At 41.2% G+C, this 25354-nt stretch overlaps 1 protein-coding gene across 1 annotated transcript in view; it reads right to left on the bottom strand.

Moving 5' to 3' along the window:
• Positions 1-25354, bottom strand: part of LOC126278037 (cadherin-related tumor suppressor) — an 817086-nt gene that overhangs the window by 13059 nt on the left and 778673 nt on the right. Inside the window, 5 exon segments of the mRNA XM_049977779.1 lie at positions 2165-2412; positions 11592-11842; positions 16765-16930; positions 16932-16978; positions 17788-18067. Of these exon segments, the coding sequence (XP_049833736.1) occupies positions 2165-2412; positions 11592-11842; positions 16765-16930; positions 16932-16978; positions 17788-18067 (992 nt within the window).

The raw sequence follows: 25354 nt of genomic DNA, 5'->3' as shown, positions 1-25354 counted from the left end.
ACTTAGACATCTGGCAAAGACTCTTCATCCAAACAAAAATTATGAGTCATTCCTACTAAGAAATCCTCAATTCAGTCACAAATTTCACCTGATATTTCATATGATCATAGTTTCATTAATAACCATAGGTATAGTATTGAATCCCATGTTTTTTGGAGGTCAAGAAATGTTCATGTAGCTAACTGCCTAGATCCACGGCTTCCACCATGTCATGCAAGGAAATCACTAGCTGAGTTTTTCACAGCTGATGATTTTGAAATACGTGCTGTTTGGTATGGTGGATGTCTTTCTGTTTCAGATATTTTATTATGTTCGAGCTCAGATTATGTTCTAAAGTTCTGCAACAGCTGTATGTCACAGGTAATGGATGCTAGTTTTACAGAAAATTGCTACTACACTTCTTGTAGATGGGTGAGATCTGTAGTTTCTCTCAACCACAGGGCTCAGTGTTTAGGTATTGTATAATGTGGTTAAGAGCTGGGCCAACTCGCATAAATTCTATAAGGAATATGATAGGGGTTTCCTGAAGCTGTGTTCCATTTTAGCGATTTTAGCTTCTTGAAAATGATACTAAAATCTATGTCAACCATTTTTGTAGTGGCGTGACATTTAAATAGGCCAATGCTCCGCAGTAAGCGAGTAGGCCAATGCTCCGCAGTAAGCGAGTAGGCCAATGCTCCACAGTAAGCGAGTAGGCCAATGCGTCACAGTAAGCGAGTACCATAAAGTGTACTTCACATCATGAACTGTAGTACTACGTATGTATCCACCTGGTGCATGTCAACTACTCTTCTAAACTTGGGTCACAACTCTTCTACATGCTTCTGTGCAAAGCTACATGTTTTAAGTTGTGTTCTGTTCTCTTGTCACTGACCTCTGACATTACTGCCTCTTTGTCTAGTTTGTTGAACTTATAAACCTTTCTACTTGTCTTAGTTGTCCTTTGTATTTTAATCACCATTGTTGCTATGCTTCCGCATCATCACTGATTTCAGTTTCAACATGGGCATCATCAGAAAGGTCATGTCTATGTATTGCCATTACATTCAATATATTTCCGTCATGAGTGGGCTTCCTAACTACCTCTTCAAGGAAGGTTCCACATAAGGCATTTAATATTTTTTCTCAGGATGTTACGTCCTGCCAACCAGTTCCAAAATTTTATCTCAATTGATTGTTTGATGATTAGACTCCTCCAATGACAACAGTATGATTAGGGAATATATAACATGCTGGTGAACTGGGATTTCCTCTAAAGTTTTCAGTTACATCTGGTGTTTTTATTCACTGTCAGGTCTGCAGAGACATTCTCCAAGTGCCTATGAGTATCAGTGATGCTCTGGTTTCCGTCAGAAAAGTCTCAATGGTAGCTCTCTGCTTGGAATGCTTCCATTACGGATGCCATTTTGAAGGCTACATGATGTTGCACAACAAATTCTGCATTTTTTCAACTGAAAGTGGCCAAGAAAATAATGTGTTGCATTACTGATTGAATGCCCCTCATACTATAAATGCAATAAAGTATTTATACATGTACAAGATTTTCTTTTGAAAAATACAATTGTAAGCAAGTAAATATTAATAAGATAATTAGCAGCTGTATAATAAAACTGAGCAGGCAGTAGTTTTTTTTCCTCTCCAAAGAATCAGCTTCCTTACTGATTTACTTGATTAAATTAAGATGGTTTATAGTCATGAGTAGTATAGCGATAGTTTATTGTTAATGTAGTATACAGTTTAGTTTATTGTTAATGTAGTATACAGTTTAAGTTTCTATGACATCTTTGTCTCATGTTAATGCATATCATAACTTGTTCTAAATCCCTGAAAGTTTTCTTTCTTGAAGGATGCTATGGAACACGATGAATGAATGAATGAATGAATGAATAAGTGCAATGTGAAATGAAATAATAATATATTGCAAAGTGATGACATAGAGCCCCTGTAGCTGGCTTGGCAAACTGGTTCACAGATTACAAAACGGCAATTACATGCCGTCTCTACTAGGATTGCTACTAGTAAGCCACTTACCCACATTTTACCAGGATACACAGATGTAATTGGAAAAACTAATTGTTACAATTGAAACTAAACAAAATGAAAGATTGTTTTCCATATGGTAAGAAAAGCGTGCCATACTACTTTAAATAGCAGACCCACATACCGATGAAGAGGTGTGGCCCCACCAACTCCCCCAGGTCCTGATGGCCCTCGGGCAGCTTCACTGGAGCTCGAAACGGCATCTAACGTTGACACCAAGCTGGAGGTACGAGGTCGGGAATTGAGGCGTTCGATTTCTTCGGCTGTGAGCCCAACCTCCGGCACAGGACCTCCACTGGACACGACTGCCCCAGATCCTACTGAGCCGGCACCTGTCCCGACAACTCCGCTGCCTCCGACCACTGCTGAAACCTGTGGACACGACCCTCTGTTGCAAAGGACACTGAGCACTCTAAGACCATACATAGCACCTTATGTTTCACAGCTAAGGTTATTTATTTATTTACCTGTAGTGCAGCAATTATAGTAAGATTTGAGAAATAACAGAATTCGGGCACGCGGTCACAGCAATATTTAACATAGTGGAGACTGCAGGTAAAAAATAATATACAAGGTTTGTCCGGAAAATACATATAAAACTTGAATAATAACTGTATTTTACAATTATTCAGGTATTACAATATGGTTTCCTTCAAAGTACTCGCCCTGAGATGCGATACACTTCTGCCAACGTCGTTTCCACTGTTGATAACATTGCTGAAAGTCTTCAGTTGTGATATGCAGTTACCGTGTCGTTTCCGTCTTGATGGCTTCCACATCTCCCAAGTGCCGCCCCCCGAAGCACCATTTTGCATTTCGGGAACATGAAGAAGTCACACAGGGCTAAATTGAGTGCATAAGGCGGGTGGTCTGTCACGGTGATTGAGCTTCTGGCCAAAAACTTGCGCACAATGAGCATTGTCGTGATGAAGGATCCACCTGGCCCCTTTTGCCAACTCTGGTCGAACTCAGGCCACACGAGCTCTGAGACGCGTGAGAACTTCAACGTAAAAATTTCCGTGCTCTCTCTGGCCAGGAGGGACGAATTCCTTGTGAACAATGCCCCTAGAATCAAAAAAACAATCAACATTATCTTCACATTGGACCTTGATTTTCGCGACTTTCTTGTTTTTGGATCTCCTGCTAGTTTCCATTCCTTGCTTTGAGATTTGAGTTCCACATCGAATTCGTAAAACCAGGACTCATCTCCAGTGATGACTAGGTTGAGAAAGTCCCCTTGTTCCTCTGCTTCCAACCAATCCTCACAGCACTCAACCCTCTTTGCTTTCTGTTCTGGCGCCAAGAGCTTCGGTATGATTTTCACACACAATTTCTTCATTTCAAGTTTTTGTGTCAGGATTTCATGAACGATTGTTTTGGGGATTGACAGCTAGTCAGCAATCATTCTGACTATCAATCTATGGTCTTTAAGAACACAAGCCCGAATTAATTTAACATTTGCATCTGAACTCGATGTCGATGGGCGTCCTGGGCGAGGGTCATCGTTCACTTCTTCTCGGCCATCCTGGAACCTTTTTAACCACTTATTCACAGTTGGTTCCTTCAGAGAATTGTCTCCGTAAATGTGTTTCAAACACTCAAAAATCTCACGGCCATTCTTGCCTAGCTTTTCAAGAAACTTGTAGTTGACGTACTGTTCCTCAATCAGAGAGAGCTCCATGCCGACGGCAGGTGAAAAAGGGTAACTGTCAACAAGCTGCTGCACACTCCCACCTTCATGCAGAGTGCTCTCACTCGAACTGAGAATTGATGGGATTGATTACAGCAGTAGTCCCACCTGGCGGTGACTGAAACTTGTAACATAAAGACATTATTCAACTTTTATACGTATTTTCCGGACAAACCTCGTAGTGTATGTTTCAACATAAATTTTAAATTTTAAGCCACAGAGGTGTCTGTGGCCATAAAGAAGTCTGTAAGGTAACAAGGGTTTACTCTTACAGATCACTCATACACAATAATTGATTATCTGATTTTCTGTTTGTCCACCAGTGATGGCTAGCATCTTTACAGTGGAATTCTTCTCTGTAGATGTGCAACTGTTATAAGAGATTAGTCTCTTGACCAGTCAGCTGTCCTAGAGATCTTGGACATTTTGATGACTTATGAGAGCTTTGTTTTAGACATTCTTGCTTGTAATCAATGCCGTTTTACATCACTACTGCCAAAGAATTTTGCAAGGAGCCTAGATTGATTCATACCTATACTGCATACAAATAAAATACAGGTAGGTCAGATTAGATGTAGTTTTCTTCCCAACTGATCCACAGTGAAGAGACCATGGGATGTGGAACATGTCAGAAAACAAGAATACAAAATAAATATTGCAAAATAAGAATGGATATGCTAATTAACCTTCCACAGATCTCATATGAAATTGCACAATTATAAGGCTATCAGACTTGCCACGAAATATTGCACGTTCAATATACTTAGGTGCATAAGATTATTATTAGGCTATTGTAGCCACACATCATCAAATAAAGAACATTTTACAGAACTTATTTGCAATGGTTGCATTACTGCACAAAATTTGTACAGAAGTCAGATTGTACGCAATATTCACATTATGTGATATTTCTACTACCTTACATGCATCAACTGGTTCTGCTAAGAAATTCAGCAATGGAGTAGAAGGAGTTGGTCAGCAATAAATTCTTTAGATTCTTCTCAAACTGAACTTCATTATTAGTTACACTTTTTATGACTGTTGACATGTTATTGAAAATGTGTATAGCTGAATAGTGGACACCTTTCTGAATAATTGTGACTTTAAATCTTTGTAAAACTTATTCTTAATTTCTAGTATTTATTCCATGAACTGGGCTGTTGGTTTGAAAACAGAAATATTTTTAATGACAAATTTCATTAAGGAATAAATATACACTCCTGGAAATTGAAATAAGAACACCGTGAATTCATTGTCCCAGGAAGGGGAAACTTTATTGACACATTCCTGGGGTCAGATACATCACATGATCACACTGACAGAACCACAGGCACATAGACACAGGCAACAGAGCATGCACAATGTCGGCACTAGTACAGTGTATATCCACCTTTCGCAGCAATGCAGGCTGCTATTCTCCCATGGAGACGATCGTAGAGATGCTGGATGTAGTCCTGTGGAACGGCTTGCCATGCCATTTCCACCTGGCACCTCAGTTGGACCAGCGTTCGTGCTGGACGTGCAGACCGTGTGAGACGACGCTTCATCCAGTCCCAAACATGCTCAATGGGGGACAGATCCGGAGATCTTGCTGGCCAGGGTAGTTGACTTACACCTTCTAGAGCACGTTGGGTGGCACGGGATACATGCGGACGTACATTGTCCTGTTGGAACAGCAAGTTCCCTTGCCGGTCTAGGAATGGTAGAACGATGGGTTCGATGACGGTTTGGATGTACCGTGCACTATTCAGTGTCCCCTCGACGATCACCAGAGGTGTACGGCCAGTGTAGGAGATCACTCCCCACACCATGATGCCGGGTGCTGGCCCTGTGTGCCTCGGTCGTATGCAGTCCTGATTGTGGCGCTCACCTGCACGGCGCCAAACACGCATACGACCATCATTGGCACCAAGGCAGAAGCGACTCTCATCGCTGAAGATGACACGTCTCCATTCGTCCCTCCATTCACGCCTGTCGCGACATCACTGGAGGCGGGCTGCACGATGTTGGGGCGTGAGCGGAAGACGGCCTAACAGTGTGCGGGACCGTAGCCCAGCTTCATGGAGACGGTTGCGAATGGTCCTCGCCGATACCCCAGGAGCAACAGTGTCCCTAATTTGCTGGGAAGTGGCGGTGCGGTCCCCTACGGCACTGCGTAGGATCCTACGGTCTTGGCGTGCATCCGTGTGTCGCTGCGGTCCGGTCCCAGGTCGACGGGCACGTGCACCTTCTGCCGACCACTGGTGACTACATCGATGTACTGTGGAGACCTCACGCCCCACGTGTTGAGCAATTCGGCGGTACGTCCACCCGGCCTGCCGCATGCCCACTATACGCCCTCGCTCAAAGTCCGTCAACTGCACATAAGGTTCACGTTCGCGCTGTCGCGGCATGCTACCAGTGTTAAAGACTGCGATGGAGCTCTGTATGCCATGGCAAACTGCCTGACATTGACGGCGGCGGTGCACAAATGCTGCGCAGCTAGCGCCATTCGACGGCCAACACCGTGGTTCCTGGTGTGTCCGCTGTGCCGTGCGTGTGATCATTGCTTGTACAGCCCTCTCGCAGTGTCCGGAGCAAGTATGGTGGGTCTGACACACCGGTGTCAATGTGTTCTTTTTTCCATTTCCAGGAGTGTATATTGGAAAGCAGTAGTTGGCATCCCCATTTCTTTAAACAGCTCTCTGCAGGATGTCCTTGAGTTCAAACCACAAATAATTCATATGTATTGCACATTTTTTGTCTCGGTAAACTTTAACTTGGCTTGATGAGTTACCCTACAAAATAATTCTGTACATGACATTAGGGAATGAAAGTAAGCACTGTACACTAGCTTTTTTTAGCTAGCAGACAGAAATTTGTTTAGGCGCTTCAGCAGTTCTGTGGCGTGCTCTCCCCTACTTAAATTTATTATCAAGCTGTAATCTCAAGAATTTAACACCTCCAACTTCTTCTATCTGCTTGTCATCATATCTTAGCCATATACTGGCACGTCACCTTTTACAATTCTGACTGCATATAGTATGTTTTCTCAAGGTTTAGTGACAGAGAATGTCCATGAAGATTTATTAGCCAACCTCTCTAAGGCTACACTTGATTTACTATTTATTGCAATTTTTGTATCATCTGCAAACAAAACAAACTTGACATCTTGGATGATAGCACATGCTGGCATAGCCAATATTCCACAAACCAGAACTCTGCCTGATTGCATGTCACTCAGTCATTAGTGACTCACAGACCCTGAGCATTTGTGCTCAGCTCACTCACAGATTTTTAAGATGGTTGAAGTCATCAACAGATAAAAAGTTTGATCAATCAGGACCTCAATAAAAAAAACAAGGCCAAGAAAAATTATATATAGTTAAATTTAAATACATATTGCAGAGTCAACATATATGAGAAAAATAAATTACAGGTTGTACACTGTTTTTATCATGCCAATACACATAAAATAAAAAATGTAAAGCCAATGAAAAATTGTATGAAATAATCAATAAATGTAATTTGTTTGAATGTGGATGTAGTCTGAGTAATGTGAGGTGTGCTACAGAGGGTCTTTCAGACCTCATTTAAGCATACTGTATTCTTTCAATCATACATCTCGTTTGATTTGTATGAATATAAAATTCTACAAATAACGTCAGTTAACTGGGGAATTAACTACAAATGAAGTAGTTACTTCTCAGGGAATTGATCTGTATAGGTTCCACAATTTTTAGAATTGTATGAGGTTACAATACACCTTCAGCAGATGTTCTAACACATTCATTCAGTACTGATAGAATCAGTTCAGCGTAACTGTGTCAAACTGTTCTATGGAATTAAAAATAATGCCACAGGTTGGCCAATATTGTTGTGTATTCTCTCCTAAGTGCTTTTCTTTGGCAAAGCTCAGATATGAAAATGAGTCTGAGGACATGGAGAAGTTATGTATTGGTTGCTTTTGCAGTTTTTCCCACCCTTTTCCTAAACTATCCCCTCAGATACTCATCTTGAAGATCGATGCAAGTAGTGCAACAACTTTCCAAGTTTTTAACAGCATCAGTAAATCCAGTTTTTTCCAATCTTGCAAAGGAAGTATCTGCCTTAGATTAAACTTGCTCATTTGATATGAATATCCATCAACCCAGCCATTTCTTTGAGTTCAAGACCAAAATGTGGTTGTTGGGAGCCAAGTCTGGTGAACATCGTTATGGGGATGTAGAAGCACTCCAAAGTTTAAGGCCATGCAGTATTGTTGCAGCAACATTCCAATACATGATAGGATATTGTAATGATGTCAGCAAACATTTGTCTTTGCAGAAGAGATGTTAACATTCAATGTTCAGTTTGTCCATTAGTGAAACATAATGTTCCTTGGAGAGCCCTCTACCATAGTGAAGATCGCTTGCAAACACCAAATTTATTGACTCCTAATACCTATCAAGCTGAATTTTTTTCAGTGTCTAAAACTGAACGTGAATATGGTTTTGGATGCTTGTATCCAACAATGTGCCACTTTCTAATATACCTTTGTAGTTTTAACAGGATAACTATTAACCAGAATTTGAATGATCAAGCACTGCCCCAGGATTCAAAACACACCGTGCATTGAAATAAATATCATGACCTGCAACTGAAAGCAGTTTTTTATTTTATTTTATACAACTGAATAAAATCTGTGGGTGGCCAACAACAATGTCTAATGCAGAAGAGTTGGTAGTCAACATAATTTTAGAAGTATGTTGTCTTGTGAGGATTTGTCATCAAAAAGTTAAGAGGCAGTTCATGAGGTTGGCAAAGAGCTAAATAAAATTTCCAATAAATTCTGTGAGGGCACAATAGTGAATAGCATCACCACTTAAGATGGCCACACAGACTCATAGCGGTATGGCCAAACACACACACACACACACACACACACACACACACACACACACAGAGTCATTCCTCACCTTCATACAGGCTACAAGATACAGTAAATAGAAAACAACAGTAAGTAGGATCTACCTGCTCAGCAGTTCTGGTGTGTGCTGAATGCAAATAAAAACAATGATTGGTGTACAAACGCTGCTCAGATAATGTTTACAAGCTAGTCTGCAGAGGACTCCATAGAAATGAGCAGCACCAGCATCATAACCTTCAGAACTCAGTGCATGCATATCACATGCCTGCCAAGTGTGAGGCAGGTGTCCGTCTGCCAGGCACTGTGCTTAAGATGCCACTTGGTTGCTAGCAAAACAGTTCTATCTGTCCGGAGTTCCAAACGCAGCACATACTAGAGGATCCACAGGGCAGCATCACAACAAGCAAATAGCAGTCACTACCAGATGAAATGCCTCTATCAATCATGGCCTCAACAGACACTGTGCTCCTGGGACAATATACGCTAGGTGACCTTAGATTTTGTGCTTGTGTCAAGCTGTCACCTTCAGAGACAACATCTCACTGGACTTAAATAGCATATACTAGCAGCCCCACTCTCCTGATCCTGTGGTCGGCACTACAGTACAAAGTCACTGACACAGATGCAAGCGGCCATTCTGTCTGCACCTCTGTAAATGTGTGGTTGCATGCAGCTTAATCTAGCTATACTGAACTAAATGACTCTTCTCACATACCACAGACTGATAGGGTTTATCTTTCTGATCAATTCTCTGCTGGCATCAGACAGGCTAATCTGATATGACAGCTTATTTGCTATTAGTATCTGTTACAAACATGTTTGTAGTTTAATGAATTCCTGTTTTGAAACAATCACAATTTCCAAACTGATATCATATCAACTCTCATCTTTCTGATGACAGCTGGGCCTATCTGTAACCCATCCCTCTGCAATGCTAATCTCTTATCCCCAGTACATTGTAATTGTTCTGTACATCCTACCAGATTGAAATAATTTGGGCCCCTTTCTCTATGAGTTGCAACCTTCACAATTATTTCTGTATGTCAAATTGTTGCCTTTGAAACATACATTGTGGCTTTAATGAGCCTGTAAATCCTTACTCTTTTAAGTCTTGTTCATTTCAACAAACAAACTAGTAGCCTCAGTGACATAACTTTCTTGGGACTCCTTCATCTTCATCTTCATCTACATCTACATACATACTCCCCAAGCCATGATGTGGCAGAGGGTATCTTGTACCACTACTAGTTATTTTCTTTTCTCTTCCATTTGTAAACAGAAAAATTTCTGTCTATATGCTTCCATACGAGTCCTAATTTCTCTTGTTTTATCTTTGTGGTTCTTACATGAAATCTACATTGGTGGCAGTAGAATCGTTCTGTAGTCAGCTTGAAATGCTGGTTCTCTAAATTTTCTCAACAGTGTTCCTTGGAAAGAATGCTTTCCCTCCAGGAATTCCCATTTCAATTCCCAAAGCAACTTTGTAATATTTGTGTGCTTATTGAACCTACTGGTAACACATCTGGCAGCCTGCCTCTGAACTGCTTCGATTTCTTCCTTTAATCCAACTTGGTGAGGATCCCAAACACTTGAACAGTATCCAAGAATGGGTTGCACTGGTGTTCTATATGTGGCCTCCTTTACAAGTGACCAATAGTTTCCTAAAATTCTCTGAATAAACCAAAATTGACCGTTTGCTTTCCCTGCTACAGTCCTTACATACTCGTTTCATTTGCTATAGCTTTGTAGCATTACATCTACATACTTAATCAACATGGCTGTGTCAAGCACCACATTACTAATATTGTATTCAAACATTATGGGGTAGTTTTTTCTACTCACTGTCATTAACTTACATTTTTATACATTTAAAGATAGCTGCCATGCATCACATCAACAAGAAATGTTGTCTAAATTACCTTGTAACCTCCTACAATCACTCAAAGATGATACCTTCCCATATGCCACGGCATCATCAGCAAACAGCTGCAGATTGTTTCTCATCCTGTCTGTCAGATCATTTATGTTTACAGAGAATAGCAGTGATCCTATCACACTGCCCTGGGGTATTTCTGATGGTACCCTTGGCTCTGAGGAACACCTGCTGCTGAGAATAACTTACTGGATTCTATTACTTAAGAGGCCTTCGAGCCACTCACATTCTCACATGTCTGGCAACCTACTCCATATGCTTGTAACTTCATTAAGAGGCTGTTGTGGGGCTCCTAATTCTGGAAGATTGTACTGAGTCTCCATCAGATTCATATGAACCAGTCCCCTTGGACATTTTACTGTGAATTACTCCCACTCCTATTTGCACTAGAATTGAAGTGCTTTGTTTTTGTACTACATGGGAATCATTATTTGAATGTGTGGAATCACACTCAGACACTACAGAAAACGTAAAGCTCTTACTCGTAGGCTACTCTCCTGACCCTACGGTTGGCACTGCACGTGAAATCACTGATGTGGATGCAAGTGGCCATTCTCTCTGTACCTTTGTGGTTGTGTGCCTGCCTGCAGTTTAATCTAACTATACTGAACTAAATGACTCTTCTCACATACCACAGGCTCGAAGGGTTTATATCTGTGACCAATTCCCTGCTGGCATTGGCCTGGTTAATCCGAGTTGGTAGCTTATTTCCTATTAGTGCCTGTTACAAATATGTTAATTGTAGTTTAATAAATTCCTGTTCTGAAACAGATGCACTTCTCAAACTAAGCACATATCAACTTTCATAGGCTGGTGCTATGTGTAAGCCATCTCTCTGCAATCCTAATCACTTATCACTAGTTCATTGTTACTGCTCTGTGCATTCTACCAGGCTGAATTAATCTGCGTCACTTTTTCTTGAGTTGCAAGTTTTGCAAGTGTTTCTATATGTCAAATTGTTGCCTTCGAATGCATTATAGCTTTAACGAGCCCATCAATTTTTGCTCAGGTGACTGAGACATACGCAGCTGCAGACTCACCTTGCGACTGGCAGACGAGCTCTGCCCAGAGAGCTGGCTCATCACGGGACTGTTGAGTGAGCGCTCACTGTTGGAGTGCAGCACGTCCTTGCCGACACCTCCGGACGAAGATGTTGTTGCGAGCAAGGCGGACTGCAGGGGCTTCCCACTTATGTCCTGCAGAGTCAGGATTCTTGGTGCCTGCTGAGCCGACAGCTCAGAGGATGGGCTAAGGCGAGCTAATGGTGTGCTCTGGAGTACGGGACCTCCACCTGTTCAAAAAAGGCTGGTAAATCAAGTGAACTTCAGATTGTAGTGTCAGATTCTGATTTATTCCACTTTGTCCAATTGTGTGTGTGTGTGTGTGTGTAAATGATGATGGGTAAATGCAGGAAATCACACAGAAGTAAAATAAACTCGAACTAATTGCATAAAGATGTCTTGTGATGCATCCCCTGAGAAGGGGCCTATATATACTTTGTACGAATACACAGTAAACAGTACACTTGATAGATATTACTTCCAGATCACATTCCAGTGTTACAGGAATATTAAATGTTCTGTGTTGCAGATGTACATAACTAAGATGGGAAGCAACTCTCCAAAAGATGTGGGTTAGAAACTGAGAATCAATGTTAAGTAAGGCACAATATTATGGGGAAGTCACTGAGCTAACTATGATATGACCTTTGAAAATTGAATAAAGAAGTAAATGAAGAAATAAAGTAGTAGGAGATAAAACATTTTCTGCAAGTGAGACAAACATTAGAAGTGCTAAAATTGTGAGTCAATTTCCTAACAAAAACAAACTTACAAACATCATTTAGTGAAAGGACGGAAAGCTTTCATACAAACATCAGACTTTGGATTGGTCTTTTTCATTCTGGTGTTCTTTGTATCCTATTACAATCTCTTTTTCTCTAAATCTTTACTACATTATTTTTTTTCTATAATCTACACCTGCACTAAAACCTTTCCCCATGACTCTTCACCTTCTGTGCTAGCTTCACTGGTCTAAGATGCTGTCCTACACATCCCATCACCTTGCACATTTTAGCAACTATTAAAAATAGACTTTTTCTTGCTATTTACTTTTAACAACTCTTAAATTTCGGATATCTGCTGCTTCATTTATTGCTCTAATCTACTCTGTGTTTCCTTGCAATGTTTAATTTTTTGAACAGCTTATTTTATTGGTTGCCTTTCAGTGGTTATGGGTGGTTTATTCACTCTAATATGAAGATTCTTCAATACAACAAAATATGATTACGTGTAATGGCAACAGTGTAACTGCAGAGCTTCATAGAGACACTCAGCGGTATGGGGCAATCATGCAAGGGTGTGAAGTGTATGTCACTGCTCACTCGGCCATACAACACTCCATGATCTACATCCGAAAGTTTCCAGTACGAGGTTACTTCCGCAAATGATTTCCAGAAACATTCAGCGAAACTTGATTGCTGTCTGTACAAATCACTGGTCTAAGATGCTGTCCCACACATCCCATCAGCTTGCACATTTTAGCAACTATTAAAAATAGACTTTTTCTTACTATTTACTTTTAACAACTCGTAAATTTCGGATATCTGCTGCTTCGTTTATTGCTCTAACCTACTCTGTGTTTCCTTGCAATGTTTAATTTTTTGAACAGCTTATTTTATTGGTTGCCTTTCAGTGGTTATGGGTGGTTTATTCACTCTAATATAAAAATTCTCCAATACAACAAAATATGATCACGAGTAATGGCAACAGTGTAACTGCAGAGCTTCATGGAGACACTCAGCAGTATGGGGCAATCATGCAAGGGTGTGAAGTGTATGTCACCGCTCACTCGGTCATACAACACTCCATTATCTACATCCGAAAGTTTCCAGTACGAGGTTACTTCCGCAACTGATTTCCAGAAACATTCAGCGAAACTTGAGTGCTGTCTGTACGAACACTGTCTTTTCCATTGTTTTCACAATGCCTTTTGCAAGCTAAATGTCTCTGGAAGATGCAGCTGCCAAGCAACTATAGACACAGTAGAAGCTGTTAGTAGAAAAATAAAGAACCACAATAGATAAACATCGTAATACATTTGGATTTGTTCATTAAAATGTGTGATTTTGTTATACAAGAAACAATAGCTTCACATATCACTACACCAAATAGAAAAATCGACCATATATAAAGAAAGGAGGAATGCCTACATAAACAAAATGTGGAATAAAGTCACAGGCCACAGACCTAAATGAGAAGTACACTGATCACTTGTTTGAGTATGGGGCTTCAGTAAAAAGACTTTTGATACATGCTAGATAGTACGAGGCGTGTTCTTTTAAGTAAGTACCATTTTGAAATTAAAAAAAGATGTGCTAAGATGTCTCAATAATTTTATTTTTACATGAAAGCCTGTACCTCAAGCTACTTTTCTACATAATTTCCATTAATATTGATGCACTTGTCGTAACGTTGTATCAGTTTTAGAATATCCTCCTCATAGAAGTCTGCCGCCTGAATTGTTAACCACTGCTTCACCACTATTTTGACTTCATCATCGTCTTGAAGACGCTGACCGCCCCGGTGCAGGAACAGATGATAGTCACTGGGCGCAAGATCGGGATTGTATGGAGGATGATCTAGAGTTTTGCATTGAGAAGATGTGATGAGATCTTTGGTCTGATTCACCACATGCGGACGGGCATTGTTTTGCAGCATAATGATGCCCTTGCTCAACTTCCATGGACTGTTGCTTTGATTCTGGTATGCCATAGGCCACCCATGTTTCATCGCCCGTAACAATTTGGCTTAAGAAATCATCACCGTCATTGCGGTACTGCTCAAGGAAAGTCAATGCACTGTCTAAACGTTTGGTTTTGTACACATCCGTGAACATTTTCAGTACCGAATGTGCGCACAATTTTTGGTAATTCAAGTGCTCGGTCACAATGCCATACAAAACACTACAAAAAATATTAGGAAAGTCATCCCGCAAGAAGGAAATCATAAAGCGTCTGTTTTCTCTCACCTTACTGTCCACTTGCTACACCCAACCTTCATTAACGACCGAAGGACGCCCACTCCGTTGTTCATCATGCACATTTGTGTGGCCATCTTTAAATGCTTTCACCCACTTTCTTACCATTCCATCACTCATAATGTTTTCTCCGTAAACTGCACAGATCTGATGATGAATATAGATCACTTTTAGGCCTTTAGCACTAAGAAATCTTATAACAGTCTGTACTTCACAGTCGGCGGGACTCACAATTACCGGAGGCATTTTAAACACTCAGTACACAATGCAAACAAGGCTTTCACGTAAAAATAAAATTCTTGAGATATCTTAGCACATGTTTTTTTTTAATTTCAAAACTTAAAAAACACGTCTCATAATTTCAGCCAAATAATTCTCCATTTACTGGCACATCATTACATAAAATATTTAAAGCAGTAACAATGTAAATCATCTCCAGATAATTAGGAGTTGAGTGTGAAAGAGTAAGCCACTAGGTGTATCACGAGCGGATGTAGGAAAAATCTTGAAGGGAATTGGGTTATTTTTAAGACTTGTGTACATTAAAAGTGAGATAAATGTTGGTGGGAGGAAGTATTATGAAAAAAATACTAATTATAGAATTCAGAAGAAAGATAGCAATAACAAAATAAGAAGTCGATAAAGAAGATGTGTTTGAAATTTAAGTGGCTCAGGTGTTTCAAGATTAACAGTCACACCTGCTTGATGTGAGACAATAATTGTCTTATATGGGATTTCATCAAAACTCTAGTGATATCGATATCTACATCTACATCTACATCTACATTCATACTCCGCAAGCCACCTGACGGTGTGTGGCGGAGGGTACCTTGAGTACCTCTATCGGTTCTCCCTTCTATTCCAGTCTTGTATTGTTCGTGGAAAGAAGAATTGTCGGTATGCTTCTGTGTGTGCTCTAATCTCTCTGATTTTATCATCACGGTCTCTTCGCGAGATATACATTGGAGGGAGCAATATACTGTTTGACTCTTCGGTGGAGGTATGTTCTCGAAACTTCAACAAAAGCCCATACCGAGCTACTGAGTGTCTCTCCTGCAGAGTCTTCCACTGGAGTTTATCTATCATCTCCGTAATGCTTTCGCAATTACTAAATGAGGCTGTAACGAAACGCACTGCTCTCTGTCCGATCTTCTCTATCTCTTCTATCAACGCTATCTGGTATGGACCGCACACTACTGAGCAGTATTCAAGCATTGGGCGAACAACCGTACTGAAACCTACTCCCTTGTTTTCGGATTGCATTTCCTTAGGATTCTTCTGCTTTACCAACGATCAACTTTATATTATCATTCCATTTTAAATCACTCCTAATGCGTACTACAAATAAAATTTATGAAATTAACTGCTTCCAGTTGCTGACCTGCTATATTGTAGCTAAATGATAAGGGATCTATCTTTCTATGTATTCACAGCACATTACACTTGTCTACACTGTAATTCAATTGCCATTCCCTGCACCATGTGTCAATTCGCTGCATACCCTCCTGCATTTCAGTACAATTTTCCAATGTTACAACCTCTCAATATACCACAGCATCATCTGTAAAAAGCCTCAGTGAACTTATGATGTCATCCACAAGGTCATTTATGTATATTGTGAATGGTAACGGTCCTACGACACTCCCCTGCGGCACACCTGCAATCACTCTTACTTCGGAAGACTTCTCTCCATCGAGAATGACGTGCTGCATTATATGCCGATATTTGTTGGGAAATTTCTGTTACGGTGAAATAGCATTGTGAAGGTAAGAGAGGACTGAAGTACTGTCAGGTCAAAATATGAATCAACAAAAAGTTAGTAGAAGTGTTGTTTGTCAAAATAACTGAATATAAACCGTGTCAATCCTAACTTAAAAAGTGCAGTGTAATCGAGCTGCACAAAAATTACAACAGGGCCATTGGATCGGTACTGGGCACACCATCACAGGTCTGAATGTTCCCTCGAATGTGAGTCCTTCACACCCAACCGAATGACATCTGAATGCCTCAATTAAATCTGTGACCACTAATAACCATTGAAATGTTGTGAGAGCTGATGGAAGATTACCGTGTCCACGCACATACTTCAGCAATTACCCATTTGCTCTTTTTGGGCAAAAAAATAAGAAAAAAACTCAGAGACAGCAAAAAAGCAAAAAAGACACCACAGCTTACCCGCTCCCGAGCCAGCCGCCACGGAGCCCGGCCCCGGCCCTGGCCCCGGCCCCGGTGCGCCGGGTGAGCTGTCAGCTGGGGGCGGGGGAGCCGCCTGGCGCGGGGAGTCCCTCTGCGGCGGTGCGAAACCGCCGCGGGGCGAGTGCCGGTGCTGCTGCTGCTGCGCCGCCGCGCTCCCCGCTGGCAGAGTGTTTGTGGTGGTAGCCCACCCCTGTGGCAGACAGAACTGCTGCTTTGTAAATCCACCCGTCTCGTCTCACAGGAACTGGCACCGTTATTCTCCTAAACCGAGCTACTTCTCTACTCGAGACGTGCTAACGTTACATGTCTCCAGAAAAGTTATTGTTACTAGCACATATTACACAAAATAGCTGATGACGAAGTTATATTAGAGCACTAATTGTGGATCTGTGAAAGGTCAATGGTGTTAACAAAATTTTATGGCTTTACTGATGTACTTTTGCTAATAAAAGTGCATCACATACATACAATTTATCATTAATCTCAGTTCTTTATAGCAGCTAGGAGTTATAACTACTGTGAAATCATACTTTATGGAATCACACTCAATTTCAAATGTGAGAGTGTCAAAAGTGGGAGGAGATTTGTTAGTGAGAGACAGTCGACAACTTGCAGCTCGGAGTAGGATTATCTAGTACGACAGGAAAAATGGTATGAGGCTCCTGTGGCTAGAATAAATCTTAAAATGTGAAACAAACTATTGTTATTTAGTTCACTGCTCACTGTTAACTGGTAGCAGGTTTCTTGTCACTCACAAAAGAGAAAAGCACGAAAATACATAAAAGCAGCTAGATGAGTCATAAACTTGTGCTGAAATTGAGAGCAGTAGGATAACAAAAATATAAAAGCATGGAAAAAGATACAAACACCAGTTCATATATGTGTGAAAATTCTCTGACTTATTTTTGGAGCCTCTAGTCACTTATTACATCTGTTAAGTAATGTATTCATTAAAAAATGTATTCAGTTACACATTCTTACCAACAGTCGGTGGTGGAAGATGAGGAGGTGTGGCCCGATATTTTCTGACATTTCCACCTTCACGGTACCCTTTGTAGTGGTACACTATGTCTATATCGGACGGAGCGATGGAACTCGCATTCTCTAGGTCGTAGTGCTCGGGCAGGTCGGGATCGTTGGGCCCGACCGATGCTGATGTGGGCTGGGGTGCGGGTGCGGAGGACGGGGCGCTCAGCTGTGGCGGCTGCAGCGGTGGCTGCAGGGGCTTCCCCACTACTTCACGCTCGATAATATCTGGACGCTGTGCCACGATCTCACGTTCCTGCACAAAACAGACTGTCCATTAGATTGTGCAGTGGCCGAGCTCTGTTAAACGACTCTTTTTTTCCTTAAAAACCACATTATATTCCTTTTTTTTTTTTTTAAATGCTGCTTGCACAGAAACTTGTATTAGTTGTGGCAGATATCTCCCACAATACAAGCAAGAGAGCCAGAGAAACATAACAAAAAATGAATAGGTAGAACATTTATTCTCACTAGAAAGGAAGAGTACAGTGAATATTATGCAGGCTCACAGACTGACACAGTGTATATGTTTCTTGAAGTTTCAGGATTACAAATTGTTGTCTCCTCCCAAAACCTGTGGAACAGTACCATCTCCGTGTACAATTTCAGTGAGCTTTCTATTCTGTGAGAATCTTACTCCAGCCAGGAAACATTTTGGCAGTGAAATTCACTGAGGAATCCCATTTCAATCAAATACGTTCCCAGTCGTAGCACCTTCTGTGTTCATTTTGTGTTTTTTAAGGAGCTTGCTACAGATTTTTACTGTTTCCTTTCTTATTTCACAATCTTTTCAGTGTCATACAATAGAAAACTGGCATGAAATAACACCATCCTCTTTCTTTATCATGTCTTTGCAACTGTATTAATAACATTAATCTCAACCCCAATAGATAAGTTCACCTAAAGTAGACTACCTCTTAGAATTAAGTTCTATGTTGCAGTTGAATGTATGTTCTTTTGAGATTTTCTGGCAGATTAAAGCTGTATGCTATGCCACAATCTTACTTTTCATGAACAATGCAGCACTGTCCACAAAACATGAGGTTCCAGTTTTGAATCCTGGTCCAGCACACAGCTTTAATTTGTCACGAACTTTCATATGCTTCTCATGCTGTTTCCAATATCTCATGTATTTATCACCATTACCATCTTCCTACTCAGAAAACGAAAGATTCACACACAATCTTTACTTGTGAGTGTTTGTAATACGATGCCATTCGTGAAATTATCTGCTGCTAAATGTCTTCCATGTCAACTCACGAAAGTATTTTGAAATTTTTTCATTGGCTGTGAATTCCTTGTTATCAGTTGTATTAGGTATAACTGTACTACCCATAGTGACATATGAAAATTTCTGCCGAACTGGAACTCAAACCCAAATTTCCTGCTTATCGAGAGTGGTCTCTTTAACTACTTCAGCTGTCCTTGCATGCTCCCTGGATTGACCCAAGCCACCATATGTCACACTGTCTGCATCCTACATCGTAGTCCCCTAAATTCATCGCCTAATGCTCGCAACATTACTTGGATACCTGCAACAGTGACAATGAGACAAAGAGGGATCAAGACCAATGTTGTGATTGCCATGTGCCTGCCTAAGCTTGCAATACTTACTTGCACGTCTGAAGCGACAGACATTACTGACAATTCAAAGCTGTACAAAGTACTTCCGAGCACAGCCCAGCACAAATTTTCATATGTCACTATTGAGTAGTAGGCCTATAACAAAATATGGCCGATGTTATGGAATTCACAGCCAGTGAATAAATTTTGAAGTATTTTGTACAGAATGAGTTTCCACTCTGCAGTGGAGTGTGCACTGATAAGAAGCTTACTGGCAGATTAAAACTGTATGCCGGACCGAGACTCGAACTCGGGACCTTTGCCTTTCGTGGGCAAATGCTCTACCAACTGAGCTACCCAAGCTGTGAGGACGGGGCAAGAGTCGTGCTTAGGTAGTTCAGTTGGTAGAGCACTTGCCCGCGAAAGGCAAAGGTCCCGAGTTTGAGTCTCGATCCGGCACACAGCTTTAATCTGCCAGTAAGTTTCTTATTTTGTACATGTTTGGATTGGCAACAATGTCTACTCCTTCAGACGCACATATCAAGTATTGTTGTGCCACTGACTCGAATGGGCTGTGAGTACGCTGTCAGTCACAAAAAAATCTGTTGACAGACACTAGAGTACTGCTATCTCAGCATTCAGCACTCTACAGGTTGCCTTACAATAGACTGGTCTGCTCCAAATATGGTGCCTAGGGCAGCACTTTGCAGTTTTATATGAAACTGAGTGGAGATTTTCTGTCATAGTAATGTCATTGGGATGAGTATTACTTTGCCCTCTGCACAGCTGAAGATCACAATCACTGGTATCTTCACCACAGATACATCTCTTATCAACAGGCATGAGGGCCATTCTGTCCTGACGCCAGACCATCATTTTTTCACCATCACCGACAATGTTGTGCTGTGCTGCATCTCGACTTTGATACTGTCTCTGACTCTGGCTGCAGCACCTGTGCACCCTCAGAGCCGACATTCTCTGATTGCTCCGGCTACTACATTCAAGGCCTGATAGCTCTGATTTTCTCTATGCTTTTGGGCATTGAATAGGGTCCAACTCCAGGAAGCCACTCCACATCAGCTGATCAGTGGGTACTCTGCCATCTCTAGATGTCCCAGCTGCGTTTTGGCTGACCGGCACTACATGTGACTGACTGCCTTTCTCCACTGGTCTGAGCTTACACCATCAATTCTGTGAGACCACTCCAGCCAGCTACCACAGGCACTGCCGATGTCGCAGTCTGGCAGCAGACATAGGCAATGTTGCATTCCACTGCTATGGGACTTCCCGACTGCTGGCACTGGCTGACTCGTGTGTAGAATGAGCAATCAATAAAGCTGTTTATCATATGAGAGCATTATCTGGCCTTGCCATCGTCATGGACCTGGCATTTGCTGTTCTCTGTGGTCACCTGTCACCTTTATTTGACATCCTGAAGACCAGGATGATCCTGCAATCCCTGGATGTTGGTGCACTACAAAAAATCCATACTCTGCAAACTACTGCGCAGTGCACTGCAGACAGTGCTTCCCACAGTACCTCAAACTGGGGCTTCTTCCCATTGCATTTGCACATGGGCAGTGGGTATACAGACTGCCAAAACGCTTCTGGACATACTGAGATTAGTGTAATCTAAACTTCCAAGTATTGTGAGGATATCTGGTGATGTACAATGGGATGTATTTTGATGCAGCCTTCCAGGGATGTGATATCTTTGTCTGCTACGATGAGATAAGAGTAGTTTTGAAGCTTTTTGACCAAATTCTTTACCTGATGATTAAAAAGAGCCATTGCACGGTTGCACTAGTGGAGTGCAATGGGAGGGGGGAATCACTTTAATGCTGTATAAGCACAATCCTCCATCTTCAAAAATCTCTTAGTATAATTGCGCATTTGTTTCTCCTCCTCATTGGTCAACTAACAGAAGAAATTTGGTCTCCTACATGTGAGGCTTCACTACTCCATAAAGAAAAGGAAGGGGAGAGAATATATAAGAAAGAGAGAGAGAGAGAGAGAGAGAGAGAGAGAGAGAGAGAGGAAGTAAGTTTCTCAGATTTTGATGCAGTAGTAGCGATGTTCCCAACAACCGATGGGCTGCTTTCACCTGCACCAGAAAGCTATTGTTTGCTTGCAGCTGTTGAGAGTTGTTCAAAGGCCAAAATGATACTTTAATTACAATCCTTTCTTGGAAATTTATTTGCGATCTGATAGTTTTGTTTTATCTTTCCTTTCCATGACTTTTATGAAAATGTTGATACATACAGTATCCTGTTCATTATTTAATTTGAACTGAACATATGAATTCATGATGAACTTCAAAAAAAAAAAAAAAAAAAAAAAAAAAAAAAAAAAAAAAAAAAAAAAAAACTTTGACCTGACCTGACGAGTTATTTTTGGTTTTCGAGAACCTTTCCCGACACACTGTGAAGATTGAATCTTGGTCTCATCATCATAATCGTAGACCCATGTCTTGTCACCAGTTATGATCCTCTTAAGGAACACAAATTGCATGATCCAAAAGCTCTTTATGCATTGCGAGGCGAAGGCCTTTCTGGTTTCAACACATGAGCCATGGAGCGAAGTTAGCAGTAATACGATGCATTCCAATATGATGTGTCAGGATTTCATGAAATGATCCAACTGAAATGTTACATTCCACAGCAATCTCTCGGAGAGTTAGTCTTCGATTGACAAGCCCAATTTCATTGACGTTCCTGTCGTGAGCATCGTCAACAGACATTGAAGGGCGTCCTGAACGAGGGTCATCTTTAACTTCTGTCTAGCCATTTTTAAACCGTGTTTACCATTTGTAACACCGATTATGGCTTAAGCACTCATCGCCGTAGGCTTCCTGCATCATTTGGTGGGTCTCTATAAAGGTTTTTTTGTGTTTCACACAAAATTTAATGCAGATACATTGCTCCTCTAACTTTATCACCTCAAAATATGCAAACAGTGTGACACAACGTTCTACTCAATACAGCACTAAGAAATAAATAACAGACATACAACAATGAAACTTCCAGTAATTACACATTAAACACAAGTGTGTGCGGGGATGCCAACAACATCACCCCGACACACCCCTGGCACAAAATTACAAATGTTCCAGAATTTTTTGAACAGACTTCATATACCATAAATCTGAAAAAAATCAGTGACAAGTAGTAGGCAGTCCCCTAGTGAGAACCGTGAATCGGATAAATGCCTGACCCGGGCCACAGCTCGGTGACCACTGCTGTAGACTTTCTGCATTTTCCCAGAACACTACCGACGAACCAATATTTGCGATCTTCTACACCTGCTTCACTGCTCTGCAGACCACTGTGAAACACAGGGCAGAGAATACTTCCTATATTGTACCACCCTTCACAATCTTTGCCACACTCTAACGTTTATCCACATCTGACTGAATATTTGTGCAGCTTTCTTCACACAGAACTTCATTACAACTCAAACATCTGGAAAAGAAGCCTGATGATTCAATTAATATTGCCAGGCAAATCATTATTGTACGACATGAGCCAAAAGTAATTTCCGAGGGTATCTTAACAAAATTTTATTTGCTTATTTAACTTAATAAGGGTCTGCAGGCCTCTTTACATCAGATCCGGGTTTCACACAAACATTACTTTTTCTACATCAGAGATCAGAGTTACTTAAGAAATAATGCTAAATTTAATACGGCAAATAGTAATAAAATACTGTTAGTAAAATTAGAACATATTTAAATGGATGTACAGATAAAGTGAATAAGCAGTACTGACTAAGAACTAATAAACTTAGTGCTAGGGATACTACTACACTGTCCAGTCATACTAATGGGACCATCACCTATATTCAGTCTCGGTGTGTGATAACTACTCCCAGATGGTATGTGGTAGCAGTAGCAGTGGATGATATAAAGAATGTGTCAAGAAGATGGGGAAAACAATGCGATCACTACTGTAATGCAGAAATGGAGCAATTCATCTGATAGCAAGAAGAGTACAATCACTGGCTTATGGGCCAAGAGTGGAAGCATTTCCGAAATGGCTAAGTTGGTAAACTGGTTTGTGCACCCATGCTGACTGCTCTCCATCTGCAACCAAGTCTAGAGTTTGCATGCCAATACTGGAACTGGACGTGACTTTGTACGCTTTCCCGGTGTAATAAGTCTTGAAAGTTTCTTCCGGTTGTTGCCAGATCCTAAAATCGAGTCAATTCAATATTCTGGTGAGCCCACTGTTCGCCATCTTCCGGAGAATGTTGCTGATACTGAGAGAACTGTTCTCAGTGGGACTCAGCATTGTTCTCCTGAAGATGGTGACAGTTGGACTGAAAAAATATTGAATCGAGCTGATTTTAACATCCGACAGCAAACCTGAAGAAACTTCCAGGACTGTAGTTGGATGGTCACTGAGTGGCAACTCAGGGCCTTTTCATATGAATCACATTTTACGCTCCATCTGACAGATGGCTGCTGGCACCCATGGCGTGAAACGTTTGAAAGCCAAGCAAAGACTCTGTAACCAGGAGGGAGTGTTATGGTACGGGGAATGTTTTCAGCGTACTCTGGAAGGCACACTGGATCAACACAAGTATACACCTATCCTTGGGGACCATGTGCACCCCTGCACGGAGTTTCTTTTTCCGTGGCACAATGGCATCTACCAGCAGGTCACTACAACTTGTCCCACAGCTTGCAGTGTATACATCTACATCTACATCATACCTAATGGTGTGTGGTGGAGGATACTTTCAGTATCCGTATCTGATTCCTCCAACCCTGTTCCAATCGAGAATAGTGTGTGGGAAGAATGATTGTCAGTAATCCTCTGTATTGGCTCTAATTTCTTGCATTTTCTCCTTGTGGTCAATACACAAGGTGTATGTGGGGGAAGCAATATGTTGTCTGACTCCTCCTGAAAAGTGCTGTCGGGAAATTTCAATAGTAAATCTCTCCATGATGCACAAAGTCTCTCTTGTAACGTCTGCCAGTGGAGTTTGTTTAGCGTCTCCGTAACAGTCTCTCGCCAGCTAAACAATCCCGTGACGAAATGCACTGCTCTTCGTTGGATCTTCACTATCTCCTCGATCAGTCCACCTGACAGGGATCCCAGATAGATGAACAATACACAAGAATTGGGCAAACGAGTGCCTTATAAGCCACTTCTTTCGTGGGTGAGTTACATTTCCTTAAGATTCTTCCGATGAATCTTAGTCTTGTGTCTGCTTTTCCCACAATCTGTTTTATATGGTCATTCCACTTAATGTCGCTCTGGATAGCTATACTTAGATATTTTATGAGAGTTGCTGTGTCCAGCTGTTTGTCATCAATAGTGTAGCTATACAGTAGTTGATTTCTTTCCCTGTGTATGAGCAATATGTTACATTTATTTATGTTCAGAGTCAACTGCCAGAGTCTGCACCATTCATCAATTCTCTGCAGGTCGTTCTGCAAATTCTTACTATCTTCTGGCATTGCTACTTTGGTATAAACAACTGCATCATCTGCAAATAGCCTTAAAGAGCATCCAACACTTTCTACTAGATCATTTATATATATTGTGAACAGCAACGGTCCTATCATATTTACCTGGGATACTTCGGATATTACCTTTACCTCTGTCGCTTTAGTACTGTTAAGAGCGGTGTGTTGAGTTCTGTCTGCAAGAAAGTCTCGAATCCAATCACAGGTCTGCTCCGATACTCTGTAAGCTTATATTTTTGTGGTTCAAAGAGCTCCAGGATGAGTTGACCATACTCCCCTGGCGACCAAACTCTCCAGATTTAAACCCAATCGAGAACCTGTGGGCCCACATCATTTGGGCTGTTTGCACCATGGATACTCAACTGAGAAACCTAGTGTAACAGGCTACGGCATACTTATCTTCATAATCATTCATGTATGAGGGTAGTCTCAACCCGCTTTAGTTCTGTAAGGATTGAAAATCGGACACGTGTTCACAGGACTTTTTCGGTTTATTTTCACAAGTAG

This window comes from Schistocerca gregaria, chromosome 6 (assembly GCF_023897955.1).
Source record: "Schistocerca gregaria isolate iqSchGreg1 chromosome 6, iqSchGreg1.2, whole genome shotgun sequence".
In the NCBI taxonomy this organism is placed as follows: Eukaryota; Metazoa; Arthropoda; class Insecta; order Orthoptera; family Acrididae; genus Schistocerca; species Schistocerca gregaria.
The sequence above is the reverse complement of the archived record's forward strand: the minus strand, read 5'-3'. Positions and strand labels throughout refer to the sequence as shown.